Source organism: Haliotis rubra, unplaced genomic scaffold (genome assembly GCF_003918875.1).
Source record: "Haliotis rubra isolate DU_JTF1 unplaced genomic scaffold, ASM391887v1 Scf401, whole genome shotgun sequence".
Classification (NCBI taxonomy): Eukaryota; Metazoa; Mollusca; class Gastropoda; order Lepetellida; family Haliotidae; genus Haliotis; species Haliotis rubra.
The window spans coordinates 70379-87370 of NW_025767082.1; the positions used below are offsets into that span (position 1 = coordinate 70379).

Sequence of the window (16992 nt, forward strand, 5' to 3'; positions counted from 1 at the left end):
ACCATATCAGTGGAAGAACAGACACCAGGATGTGACATACCTAATTGAACATAGCAATAAACTCACCATATCAGTGGAAGAACAGACACCAGGATGTGACATACCTAATTGAACATAGCAATAAACTCACCATATCAGTGGAAGAACAGACACCAGGATGTGACATACCTAATTGAACATAGCAATAAACTCACCATATCAGTGGAAGAACAGACACCAGGATGTGACATACCTAATTGAACATAGCAATAAACTCACCATATCAGTGGAAGAACAGACACCAGGATGTGACATACCTAATTGAACATAGCAATAAACTCACCATATCAGTGGAAGAACAGACACCAGGATGTGACATACCTAATTGAACATAGCAATAAACTCACCATATCAGTGGAAGAACAGACACCAGGATGTGACATACCTAATTGAACATAGCAATAAACTCACCATATCAGTGGAAGAACAGACACCAGGATGTGACATACCTAATTGAACATAGCAATAAACTCACCATATCAGTGGAAGAACAGACACCAGGATGTGACATACCTAATTGAACATAGCAATAAACTCACCATATCAGTGGAAGAACAGACACCAGGATGTGACATACCTAATTGAACATAGCAATAAACTCACCATATCAGTGGAAGAACAGACACCAGGATGTGACATACCTAATTGAACATAGCAATAAACTCACCATATCAGTGGAAGAACAGACACCAGGATGTGACATACCTAATTGAACATAGCAATAAACTCACCATATCAGTGGAAGAACAGACACCAGGATGTGACATACCTAATTGAACATAGCAATAAACTCACCATATCAGTGGAAGAACAGACACCAGGATGTGACATACCTAATTGAACATAGCAATAAACTCACCATATCAGTGGAAGAACAGACACCAGGATGTGACATACCTAATTGAACATAGCAATAAACTCACCATATCAGTGGAAGAACAGACACCAGGATGTGACATACCTAATTGAACATAGCAATAAACTCACCATATCAGTGGAAGAACAGACACCAGGATGTGACATACCTAATTGAACATAGCAATAAACTCACCATATCAGTGGAAGAACAGACACCAGGATGTGACATACCTAATTGAACATAGCAATAAACTCACCATATCAGTGGAAGAACAGACACCAGGATGTGACATACCTAATTGAACATAGCAATAAACTCACCATATCAGTGGAAGAACAGACACCAGGATGTGACATACCTAACTGAACATAGCAATAAACTCACCATATCAGTGGAAGAACAGACACCAGGATGTGACATACCTAATTGAACATAGCAATAAACTCACCATATCAGTGGAAGAACAGACACCAGGATGTGACATACCTAATTGAACATAGCAATAAACTCACCATATCAGTGGAAGAACAGACACCAGGATGTGACATACCTAATTGAACATAGCAATAAACTCACCATATCAGTGGAAGAACAGACACCAGGATGTGACATACCTAATTGAACATAGCAATAAACTCACCATATCAGTGGAAGAACAGACACCAGGATGTGACATACCTAATTGAACATAGCAATAAACTCACCATATCAGTGGAAGAACAGACACCAGGATGTGACATACCTAATTGAACATAGCAATAAACTCACCATATCAGTGGAAGAACAGACACCAGGATGTGACATACCTAATTGAACATAGCAATAAACTCACCATATCAGTGGAAGAACAGACACCAGGATGTGACATACCTAATTGAACATAGCAATAAACTCACCATATCAGTGGAAGAACAGACACCAGGATGTGACATACCTAATTGAACATAGCAATAAACTCACCATATCAGTGGAAGAACAGACACCAGGATGTGACATACCTAATTGAACATAGCAATAAACTCACCATATCAGTGGAAGAACAGACACCAGGATGTGACATACCTAATTGAACATAGCAATAAACTCACCATATCAGTGGAAGAACAGACACCAGGATGTGACATACCTAATTGAACATAGCAATAAACTCACCATATCAGTGGAAGAACAGACACCAGGATGTGACATACCTAATTGAACATAGCAATAAACTCACCATATCAGTGGAAGAACAGACACCAGGATGTGACATACCTAATTGAACATAGCAATAAACTCACCATATCAGTGGAAGAACAGACACCAGGATGTGACATACCTAATTGAACATAGCAATAAACTCACCATATCAGTGGAAGAACAGACACCAGGATGTGACATACCCAATTGAACATAGCAATAAACTCACCACCATATCAGTGGAAGAACAGACACCAGGATGTGACATACCTAATTGAACATAGCAATAAACTCACCATATCAGTGGAAGAACAGACACCAGGATGTGACATACCTAATTGAACATAGCAATAAACTCACCATATCAGTGGAAGAACAGACACCAGGATGTGACATACCTAATTGAACATAGCAATAAACTCACCATATCAGTGGAAGAACAGACACCAGGATGTGACATACCTAATTGAACATAGCAATAAACTCACCATATCAGTGGAAGAACAGACACCAGGATGTGACATACCTAATTGAACATAGCAATAAACTCACCATATCAGTGGAAGAACAGACACCAGGATGTGACATACCTAATTGAACATAGCAATAAACTCACCATATCAGTGGAAGAACAGACACCAGGATGTGACATACCTAATTGAACATAGCAATAAACTCACCATATCAGTGGAAGAACAGACACCAGGATGTGACATACCTAATTGAACATAGCAATAAACTCACCATATCAGTGGAAGAACAGACACCAGGATGTGACATACCTAATTGAACATAGCAATAAACTCACCATATCAGTGGAAGAACAGACACCAGGATGTGACATACCTAATTGAACATAGCAATAAACTCATCATATCAGTGGAAGAACAGTCACCAGGATGCTTGACATACCTAATTGAACATAGCAATAAACTCACCATATCAGTGGAAGAACAGACACCAGGATGTGACATGAACATAGCAATAAACTCACCATATCAGTGGAAGAACAGACACCAGGATGTGACATACCTAATTGAACATAGCAATAAACTCACCATATCAGTGGAAGAACAGACACCAGGATGTGACATACCTAATTGAACATAGCAATAAACTCACCATATCAGTGGAAGAACAGACACCAGGATGTGACATACCTAATTGAACATAGAACAGAAGCAATAAACTCACCATATCAGTGGAAGAACAGACACCAGGATGTGACATACCTAATTGAACATAGCAATAAACTCACCATATCAGTGGAAGAACAGACACCAGGATGCTTGACATACCTAATTGAACATAGCAATACTCACCATATCAGTGGAAGAACAGACACCAGGATGTGACATACCCATTGAACATAGCAATAAACTCACCATATCAGTGGAAGAACAGACACCAGGATGTGACATACCTAATTGAACATAGCAATAAACTCACCATATCAGTGGAAGAACAGACATCAGGATGTGACATACCTAATTGAACATAGCAATACTCACCATATCAGTGGAAGAACAGACACCAGGATGTGACATACCTAATTGAACATAGCAATAAACTCACCATATCAGTGGAAGAACAGACACCAGGATGTGACATACCTAATTGAACATAGCAATACTCATCATATCAGTGGAAGAACAGACACCAGGATGTGACATACCTAATTGAACATAGCAATAAACTCACCATATCAGTGGAAGAACAGACACCAGGATGTGACATACCTAATTGAACATAGCAATACTCACCATATCAGTGGAAGAACAGACACCAGCATGTGACATACCTAATTGAACATAGCAATAAACTCACCATATCAGTGGAAGAACAGACATCAGGATGTGACATACCTAATTGAACATAGCAATAAACTCACCATATCAGTGGAAGAACAGACACCAGGATGTGACATACCTAATTGAACATAGCAATAAACTCACCATATCATTGGAAGAACAGACACCAGGATGTGACATACCTAATTGAACATAGCAATAAACTCACCATATCAGTGGAAGAACAGACACCAGGATGTGACATACCTAATTGAACATAGCAATAAACTCACCATATCAGTGGAAGAACAGACACCAGGATGTGACATACCTAACTGAACATAGCAATAAACTCACCATATCGGTGGAAGAACAGACACCAGGATGTGACATACCTAACTGAACATAGCAATAAACTCACCATATCAGTGGAAGAACAGACACCAGGATGTGACATACCTAATTGAACATAGCAATAAACTCACCATATCAGTGGAAGAACAGACATCAGGATGTGACATACCTAATTGAACATAGCAATAAACTCACCATATCAGTGGAAGAACAGACACCAGGATGTGACATACCTAATTGAACATAGCAATAAACTCACCATATCAGTGGAAGAACAGACACCAGGATGTGACATACCTAATTGAACATAGCAATAAACTCACCATATCAGTGGAAGAACAGACACCAGGATGTGACATACCTAATTGAACATAGCAATACTCACCATATCAGTGGAAGAACAGACACCAGGATGTGACATACCTAATTGAACATAGCAATAAACTCACCATATCAGTGGAAGAACAGACACCAGGATGTGACATACCTAATTGAACATAGCAATAAACTCACCATATCAGTGGAAGAACAGACATCAGGATGTGACATACCTAATTGAACATAGCAATAAACTCACCATATCAGTGGAAGAACAGACATCAGGATGTGACACACCTAATTGAACATAGCAATACTCACCATATCAGTGGAAGAACAGACACCAGGATGTGACATACCTAATTGAACATAGCAATAAACTCACCATATCAGTGGAAGAACAGACACCAGGATGTGACATACCTAATTGAACATAGCAATAAACTCACCATATCAGTGGAAGAACAGACATCAGGATGTGACATACCTAATTGAACATAGCAATAAACTCACCATATCAGTGGAAGAACAGACATCAGGATGTGACATACCTAATTGAACATAGCAATAAACTCACCATATCAGTGGAAGAACAGACATCAGGATGTGACATACCTAATTGAACATAGCAATAAACTCACCATATCAGTGGAAGAACAGACATCAGGATGTGACATACCTAATTGAACATAGCAATAAACTCACCATATCAGTGGAAGAACAGACACCAGGATGTGACATACCTAATTGAACATAGCAATAAACTCACCATATCAGTGGAAGAACAGACACCAGGATGTGACATACCTAATTGAACATAGCAATACTCACCATATCAGTGGAAGAACAGACACCAGGATGTGACATACCTAATTGAACATAGCAATAAACTCACCATATCAGTGGAAGAACAGACACCAGGATGTGACATACCTAATTGAACATAGCAATAAACTCACCATATCAGTGGAAGAACAGACACCAGGATGTGACATACCTAATTGAACATAGCAATAAACTCACCATATCAGTGGAAGAACAGACACCAGGATGTGACATACCTAATTGAACATAGCAATAAACTCACCATATCAGTGGAAGAACAGACACCAGGATGTGACATACCTAATTGAACATAGCAATAAACTCACCATATCAGTGGAAGAACAGACACCAGGATGTGACATACCTAATTGAACATAGCAATAAACTCACCATATCAGTGGAAGAACAGACACCAGGATGTGACATACCTAATTGAACATAGCAATACTCACCATATCAGTGGAAGAACAGACACCAGGATGGGACATACCTAATTGAACATAGCAATAAACTCACCATATCAGTGGAAGAACAGACATCAGGATGTGACATACCTAATTGAACATAGCAATACTCACCATATCAGTGGAAGAACAGACACAAACACCAGGATGTGACACGGAATGAAGAACAGTGTGTAGATGATGACAGACCTGGAACAAGCAACAAGAAGCTCCATGAATTACCCAGTGAGTGAGTGAGTATCGTTTCATGCTGCTGTTAGCAATATTCCAGCAATATCACAGCATGGGACACCAGAAACAGGCTTCATACATTTTATCCATGTGGGGAATTGAACCCAGGTCTTCAGCGTGAATGACGATTGCTATCAAGTTGTAAAATTGTTAGTAATGCTTTAACCATTAGGATTTTTTTACCCCACCACCCCTTGAAATAACCCGATCGAACAAGGCCGGCACTGTGTGTCAGTACACTGGTTATTCTCCAGTGGTGATGTTGGACACTAGGCACAGTGGTCACACATGCCATTATTGTCTTTGGTGAATATATGACATCATCTCTTTGTAATTCATATCATCATTAACATAATAATGATGAAATGAGAGAAGGTAAGAAAACTTGTCTTGAAGGAAACTGCTTAGAAAGTAAGTTAACTCATTCATGTGTTATAATGTCAAGTTAAATTACATGTAGCTTTAATGGTGCTAAAACTGAATGTGAAACTGCTGGTTTTATATGTCCAATCTAGCATGGCCAGCTCTACATTTATAACACATTATCCTTGTTTCCACTGCACCATGACAGTATTAAACACAAACACCTTCATATGGGTTGTCAGTGTGAAAAAAGGACACAATGAACAAATGGCCTTTGAGAAAAAGATGCTGCTGGTGTTTTCCATGTAATTACACTTAACTTTGATGTGTGACCAGCATTGAATGTGTGTAGCACAGCAAACCGGCAGGGGATCTTGAAATTACCACACACCCCATATCAAACTGCAATGTTTGGTTCTACACAATATGTCATCATGACATCACACTGCTCACAGTGGCACAATAAACATGATGTCATACTCAGATATAGCAAAGAACAAAACCTCACTGGTGTCGGTGAAACTTAACTACAATCTCCTTCTAAACAGCTATTGTGATTTCAGCTCAAAATGACTCTACCGCGTGCACCACAACTGCGTAACTGCAATCTTGAAGCCTATTATAGTGTACATAATGAGTTCAACTTGATAGCTTACAATGACTGAGGAGATGGTTTTTAAATGTATTAGCCTCTGTGACGTTTGCAGACATCAAATCAGCTGTTTCAATAAGAGGTGGTTACTGTCATTTGAAACCTGTAACTTTACAACACAAAGTCCGCTGGTGAATCTCTCTTGATTCTTAATCCTCACCTCCTTCCTCCCATCCTCCCATCCCGATCCAGCAGAATCAACACATGGGGCGGTCCTCCGACCACACATCATAGTCAGCATGCTGAAACACACAACACATCTTAGACCTCCTCCAGACACAACCTCCAGACATGCACCTCCTCCAGACACACAACACATGTTTTCAGACTCTCTCCAGACATTACACAACATGCTTTCAGACCTCCTCCAGACACACAACACATGCTTCAGACCTTCCTCCAGACACACACAACACATGCTTCAGACCTCCTCCAGAGACACACACACATGCTTCAGACCTCCTCCAGACACACACAACACATCAGCTTCTTCAGACCTCCTCCAGACACACACAACACATGACCTTCAGACACAGACCTAGCTAGACCTCCAGACACACACAACACATGCTTCAGACACACACATGCTAGACACACACACAACAGAGTTTCCAGACCTCCTCCAAACACACAACACATGTTTCAGACCTCCTCCAGACACACACACACACACATGCCAGCCACACACACACAACACATGCTTCAGACCCTCCTCCTAGGACACACACAACAATGCTTCAGACCTCCAGACACACACAACACATGCTTCACACACACATATATGAGAGAGCTGAATCTCCTCCAAACACACAACACATGTTTCAGACCTCCTCCAGACACACACAACACATGCTTCACACACACACACATGAGAGAGCTGACCCTCCAGACACACACAACACATGTTCAGACACCTCCCATCTGAGTCTCCTCCACACACACACTTCAGAACCTCCTGACATCACACACAAGCCACGTTTCACACACACACACAGTTGAATCTCCTCCAGACACACACAACACATGCTTCAGATCTCCTCCAGACACACACAACACATGTTTCACACACACACACACAGCTGAATCTCCTCCAGACACACACAACACATGCTTCAGACCCCCCAGCTGTCTCCTCCACACACAACACATGCTTCAGACCTCCTCCAGACACACACAACACATGTTTCACACACACACACACACACACACACACACAGCTGAATCTCCTCCAGACACACACAACACATGCTTCAGATCTCCTCCAGACACAGACAACACATGTTTCACACACACACACACACACACACACACACACACACACAGCTGAATCTCCTCCAGACACACACAACACATGCTTCAGACCCCCCAGCTGTCTCCTCCAGACACACACAACACATGCTTCAGACACACTCCCATCTGAGTCTCCTCCAGACACACACAACACATGCTTCTCTCTCTCTCACACACACACACACACACACACACACACACACACCTGAGTCTCCTCCAAACACACATGTTCATTGTTGACTCATCCTCTCCCTGACTATCAACAGTGTGTCTGGCATGTCAGAAGCTGGTATTACAGATATGTATGATAATATACATTTATTTAGTTTGACCATACATAATCTGTATGGAAATAATCGGTGTTCCTTAACTTCCGTTGAGTAGTATATACCTACCCTAATAACATAATGAGTTGCTGATGCAGCTATTCCCAACACTGTATGCAAATTTGTAGCCTCATTTAATCCCATTTCACAAAACTGTGCACTAAAAGGTTGCTTTTGAAATATACAAACAGCATCGCGATGATACAAGAGAATATCAGGCTACAATGCTGCAGCTTCATGCGGCGAGTTGAGTGTGTATTGCCTTGCAGTTAGGCCCAGCTGCCTCAAATAACTGCCAACCGGAGCTTCAAGGTTGTTGTTATTGTATCGGGTCGGCAGTTTCAAATATTTCTAACCCACTGTTTTCCTTCTGAGCCCTCAAAGCAGCTGATGAAAGGCTGTTTAATGTAACATGTCTGCATGCTGCATGTGGTCTCCGCCTTCTGTCATCAAATCCATTTTAGATCAGAACTACTATGACATATCCAACTGTATTACCATTCTCTTTATTATTTCTTGTATTTAGACAGTTCATAAGTTAGTTGAAACAATCCTCTAAGTGTCCAGTTGAAAATATTTTTAACTCGCTCCAGGTTTTACAACTTCAACAGAAATTACCAAGTAGTGTTCAGCTATTACCTAAAACTGACCCTCTTTTGTTCAATATGGGACACAGTACCTCACATTCTCCAACTTTGCCCATTATTTTCACAGTTCAATCCAAACTTGTTTACGAGTGTTTGCAAGGATACCGTTTCCCTACCTGTGCTAGAACTGGTTCTTCAGTCCGGAAGGCAGGAAACAGAAGAATGATCCAGCCTCCCGTCAGTATGACATAAGCATTGATAGCACCAATCAGGAACACGTTCCACAGGGATAACCTGAAAACACATCAACAGGTCCATCCCTGTACATATATCCCTTTAATGTGAAAACACATCAACAGGTCCATCCCTGTACATATATCCCTTTAATGTGAAAACACATGTACATATATCCCTTTAATGTGAAAACACATCAACAGGTCCATCCCTGTACATATATCCCTTTAATGTGAAAACACATCAACAGGTCCATCCCCTGTACATATATCCCTTTAATGTGAAAACACATCAACAGGTGTACATATATCCCTTTAATGTGAAAACATCAGCAGGTATCCCTGTACATATATCCCTTTAATGTGAAAACACATCAACAGGTCCATCCCTGTACATATATCCCTTTAATGTGAAAACACATATCCATCCCATATATCCCTTTAATGTGAAAACACATCAACAGGTCCATCCCTGTACATATATCCCTTTAATGTGAAAACACATCAACAGGTCCATCCCTGTACATATATCCCTTTAATGTGAAAACACATCAACAGGTCCATCCCTGTACATATATCCCTTTAATGTGAAAACACATCAACAGGTCCATCCCTGTACATATATCCCTTTAATGTGAAAACACATCAACAGGTCCATCCCTGTACATATATCCCTTTAATGTGAAAACACATCAGCAGGTCCATCCCTGTACATATATCCCCATATATCCCTTTAATGTGAAAACACATCAACAGGTCCATCCCTGTACATATATCCCTTTAATGTGAAAACACATCAACAGGTCCATCCCTGTACATATATCCCTTTAATGTGAAAACACATCAACAGGTCCATCCCTGTACATATATCCCTTTAATGTGAAAACACATCAGCAGGTCCATCCCTGTACATATATCCCTTTAATGTGAAAACACACACATCATATCCCTGTCAGCAGGTCCATCCCTGTACATATATCCCTTTAATGTGAAAACACATCAACAGGTCCATCCCTGTACATATATCCCTTTAATGTGAAAACACATCAACAGGTCCATCCCTGTACATATATCCCTTTAATGTGAAAACACATCAGCCTTTTGATGGAAAGTTTGAAATACGACTAGCTTTATGAATAACAATTAAATTGTAGCTGGAAGACAGAGAATGACCGTCGTCTTTGTCAGTAACATTACAACAGTGTCAGCAACTTGAATGCGATACAAGAACCTGTATCGAAACGTCGTGCTCTGAAATAAAAAGAGTTGTCATCCATATATACTTGTTCTATCTGACTTCCAACTTCTAAAATGCCACTGAAAGAAGTGTCAGCAAGGTGGGTTCAGATCTGGAGTAGGAGAACCATTGGTCAGTGGGGTCAGACATGACAGATCCATACCACCGGGTATTATATATAAGACAGCATACCACCCGGTATTATATATAAGACAGCATAGCACCGGGCACAGCATAGCACCGGGTATTATATATAAGACAGCATACCACCGGGTATTATATATAAGACAGCATACCACCGGGTATTATATATAAGACAGCATACCAGCCAGGTATTATATATAAGACAGCATACCACCAGAGGAAGAGTATCTATTATATATAAGACAGCATAGCAGCCAGGCCACAGAGGAAGAGTATCTGTTTATCATGGGGAGTTCATGCCATCTATCAATGCTCCACACAACTGACGATACAATGTGACATTCCTATCCATATATCCATTCATGATTTAAGTATGTATTAACTTACAAAATGTTATACATACTTCAGTTTGCAATAACCCGAAAAATCACTTGTGCTGACAATACCTTACTGTTATATCACAAGGCTACAATGATAAAATATCCAAGTTCAACTCAAAGTGGTTGATAGCAACTTGCCTTTAGTTCAGCCACATTCTATGTACAAGTTCACTTGAGTATCTCAACATGTATCATCATGATTCAAGTGACATACCTAATTGAACATACCCATACTCACCATATCAGTGGAGTGAGTGAGTGAGTGAATTTACTGTTATGCCGCACTCAGCAATATTTCAGCTAAATGGCGGCGGTCTGTAAATAATCGAGTCTGGACCAGACAAACCAGTGCTCAACATCAAGAGCATCGATCTGCACAATTGGGAACTGATGACATGTGTCAACCAAGTCAGCAAGCCTGACCACCCGATCCCGTTAGTGGCCTCTTACAGCCATGGGTTACTGAAGATCAATCCTAACCCGTATCAGTGGAAGAACAGACACCAGGATGTGACATACCTAATTGAACATAGCAATACTCACCATATCAGTGGAAGAACAGACACCAGGATGTGACATACCTAATTGAACATAGCAATAAACTCACCATATCAGTGGAAGAACAGACACCAGGATGTGACATACCTAATTGAACATAGCAATACTCACCATATCAGTGGAAGAACACACACCAGGATGTGACATACCTAATTGAACATAGCAATACTCACCATATCAGTGGAACAACAGACACCAGGATGTGACATACCTAATTGAACATAGCAATACTCACCATATCAGTGGAAGAACAGACACCAGGATGTGACATACCTAATTGAACATAGCAATACTCACCATATCAGTGGAAGAACAGACACCAGGATGTGACATACCTAATTGAACATAGCAATACTCACCATATCAGTGGAAGAACAGACACCAGGATGTGACATACCTAATTGAACATAGCAATAAACTCACCATATCAGTGGAAGAACAGACACCAGGATGTGACATACCTAATTGAACATAGCAATAAACTCACCATATCAGTGGAAGAACAGACACCAGGATGTGACATACCTAATTGAACATAGCAATACTCACCATATCAGTGGAAGAACAGACACCAGGATGTGACATACCTAATTGAACATAGCAATACTCACCATATCAGTGGAACAACAGACACCAGGATGTGACATACCTAATTGAACATAGCAATAAACTCACCATATCAGTGGAAGAACAGACACCAGGATGTGACATACCTAATTGAACATAGCAATAAACTCACCATATCAGTGGAAGAACAGACACCAGGATGTGACATACCTAATTGAACATAGCAATAAACTCACCATATCAGTGGAAGAACAGACACCAGGATGTGACATACCTAATTGAACATAGCAATAAACTCACCATATCAGTGGAAGAACAGACACCAGGATGTGACATACCTAATTGAACATAGCAATAAACTCACCATATCAGTGGAAGAACAGACACCAGGATGTGACATACCTAATTGAACATAGCAATAAACTCACCATATCAGTGGAAGAACAGACACCAGGATGTGACATACCTAATTGAACATAGCAATAAACTCACCATATCAGTGGAAGAACAGACACCAGGATGTGACATACCTAATTGAACATAGCAATAAACTCACCATATCAGTGGAAGAACAGACACCAGGATGTGACATACCTAATTGAACATAGCAATAAACTCACCATATCAGTGGAAGAACACACACCAGGATGGATACCTAATTGAACATACCTATCACCATATCAGTGGAAGAACAGACACCAGGATGTGACATACCTAATTGAACATAGCAATAAACTCACCATATCAGTGGAAGAACAGACACCAGGATGTGACATACCTAATTGAACATAGCAATAAACTCACCATATCAGTGGAAGAACAGACACCAGGATGTGACATACCTAATTGAACATAGCAATAAACTCACCATATCAGTGGAAGAACAGACACCAGGATGTGACATACCTAATTGAACATAGCAATAAACTCACCATATCAGTGGAAGAACAGACACCAGGATGTGACATACCTAATTGAACATAGCAATAAACTCACCATATCAGTGGAAGAACACACACCAGGATGTGACATACCTAATTGAACATAGCAATAAACTCACCATATCAGTGGAAGAACAGACACCAGGATGTGACATACCTAATTGAACATAGCAATAAACTCACCATATCAGTGGAAGAACACACACCAGGATGTGACATACCTAATTGAACATAGCAATAAACTCACCATATCAGTGGAAGAACAGACACCAGGATGTGACATACCTAATTGAACATAGCAATAAACTCACCATATCAGTGGAAGAACAGACACCAGGATGTGACATACCTAATTGAACATAGCAATAAACTCACCATATCAGTGGAAGAACAGACACCAGGATGTGACATACCTAATTGAACATAGCAATAAACTCACCATATCAGTGGAAGAACACACACCAGGATGTGACATACCTAATTGAACATAGCAATAAACTCACCATATCAGTGGAAGAACACACACCAGGATGTGACATACCTAATTGAACATAGCAATAAACTCACCATATCAGTGGAAGAACACACACCAGGATGTGACCAGGATGACATACCTAATTGAACATAGCAATAAACTCACCATATCAGTGGAAGAACAGACACCAGGATGTGACATACCTAATTGAACATAGCAATAAACTCACCATATCAGTGGAAGAACAGACACCAGGATGTGACATACCTAATTGAACATAGCAATAAACTCACCATATCAGTGGAAGAACAGACACCAGGATGTGACATACCTAATTGAACATAGCAATACTCACCATATCAGTGGAAGAACACACACCAGGATGTGACATACCTAATTGAACATAGCAATACTCACCATATCAGTGGAAGGAACAGACACCAGGATGTGACATACCTAATTGAACATAGCAATAATAAACTCACCATATCAGTGGAAGAACAGACACCAGGATGTGACATACCTAATTGAACATAGCAAATACTCACCATATCAGTGGAAGAACAGACACCAGGATGTGACATACCTAATTGAACATAGCAATAAACTCACCATATCAGTGGAAGAACAGACACCAGGATGTGACATACCTAATTGAACATAGCAATAAACTCACCATATCAGTGGAAGAACAGACACCAGGATGTGACATACCTAATTGAACATAGCAATAAACTCACCATATCAGTGGAAGAACAGACACCAGGATGTGACATACCTAATTGAACATAGCAATAAACTCACCATATCAGTGGAAGAACAGACACCAGGATGTGACATACCTAATTGAACATAGCAATAAACTCACCATATCAGTGGAAGAACAGACACCAGGATGTGACATACCTAATTGAACATAGCAATAAACTCACCATATCAGTGGAAGAACAGACACCAGGATGTGACATACCTAATTGAACATAGCAATAAACTCACCATATCAGTGGAAGAAACAGACACCAGGATGTGACATACCTAATTGAACATAGCAATAAACTCACCATATCAGTGGAAGAACACACACCAGGATGTGACATACCTAATTGAACATAGCAATAAACTCACCATATCAGTGGAAGAACAGACACCAGGATGTGACATACCTAATTGAACATAGCAATAAACTCACCATATCAGTGGAAGAACAGACACCAGGATGTGACATACCTAATTGAACATAGCAATAAACTCACCATATCAGTGGAAGAACAGACACCAGGATGTGACATACCTAATTGAACATAGCAATAAACTCACCATATCAGTGGAAGAACAGACACCAGGATGTGACATATACCTAATTGAACATAGCAATAAACTCACCATATCAGTGGAAGAACACACACCAGGATGTGACATACCTAATTGAACATAGCAATAAACTCACCATATCAGTGGAAGAACAGACACCAGGATGTGACATACCTAATTGAACATAGCAATAAACTCACCATATCAGTGGAAGAACAGACACCAGGATGTGACATACCTAATTGAACATAGCAATAAACTCACCATATCAGTGGAAGAACAGACACCAGGATGTGACATACCTAATTGAACATAGCAATAAACTCACCATATCAGTGGAAGAACAGACACCAGGATGTGACATACCTAATTGAACATAGCAATAAACTCACCATATCAGTGGAAGAACAGACACCAGGATGTGACATACCTAATTGAACATAGCAATAAACTCACCATATCAGTGGAAGAACACACACCAGGATGTGACATACCTAATTAAACATAGCAAAGAACTCACCATGACATCAGTGGAAGAACAGACACCAGGACCAGGATGACATACCTAATTGAACATAGCAATAAACTCACCATATCAGTGGAAGAACAGACACCAGGATGTGACATACCTAATTGAACATAGCAATAAACTCACCATATCAGTGGAAGAACAGACACCAGGATGTGACATACCTAATTGAACATAGCAAATACTCACCATATCAGTGGAAGAACAGACACCAGGATGTGACATACCTAATTGAACATAGCAATAAACTCACCATATCAGTGGAAGAACAGACACCAGGATGTGACATACCTAATTGAACATAGCAATAAACTCACCATATCAGTGGAAGAACAGACACCAGGATGTGACATACCTAATTGAACATATCAGTAAACTCACCATATCAGTGGAAGAACAGACACCAGGATGTGACATACCTAATTGAACATAGCAATAATACTCACCATATCAGTGGAAGAACAGACACCAGGATGTGACATACCTAATTGAACATAGCAATAAACTCACCATATCAGTGGAAGAACAGACACCAGGATGTGACATACCTAATTGAACATAGCAATAAACTCACCATATCAGTGGAAGAACAGACACCAGGATGTGACATACCTAATTGAACATAGCAATAAACTCACCATATCAGTGGAAGAACAGACACCAGGATGTGACATACCTAATTGAACATAGCAATAAACTCACCATATCAGTGGAAGAACAGACACCAGGATGTGACATACCTAATTGAACATAGCAATAAACTCACCATATCAGTGGAAGAACACACACCAGGATGTGACATACCTAATTGAACATAGCAATAAACTCACCATATCAGTGGAAGAACAGACACCAGGATGTGACATACCTAATTGAACATAGCAATAAACTCACCATATCAGTGGAAGAACAGACACCAGGATGTGACATACCTAATTGAACATAGCAATAAACTCACCATATCAGTGGAAGAACAGACACCAGGATGTGACATACCTAATTGAACATAGCAATAAACTCACCATATCAGTGGAAGAACAGACACCAGGATGTGACATACCTAATTGAACATAGCAATAAACTCACCATATCAGTGGAAGAACAGACACCAGGATGTGACATACCTAATTGAACATAGCAATAAACTCACCATATCAGTGGAAGAACAGACACCAGGATGTGACATACCTAATTGAACATAGCAATAAACTCACCATATCAGTGGAAGAACAGACACCAGGATGTGACATACCTAATTGAACATAGCAATAAACTCACCATATCAGTGGAAGAACAGACACCAGGATGTGACATACCTAATTGAACATAGCAATAAACTC

At 40.1% G+C, this 16992-nt stretch overlaps 1 protein-coding gene across 1 annotated transcript in view; it reads right to left on the reverse strand.

Annotated features, from left to right (window-relative positions):
* Nucleotides 1–16992, reverse strand: part of LOC124287567 — a 54002-nt gene that overhangs the window by 31199 nt on the left and 5811 nt on the right. The window contains exons 5-6 of the mRNA XM_046724057.1: nucleotides 9443–9571; nucleotides 5943–6017 (exon numbers count right to left, since the gene is read on the reverse strand). Coding sequence (XP_046580013.1) covers nucleotides 5943–6017; nucleotides 9443–9571 — 204 coding nt within the window. The remainder of the gene's footprint in view (nucleotides 1–5942; nucleotides 6018–9442; nucleotides 9572–16992) is intronic.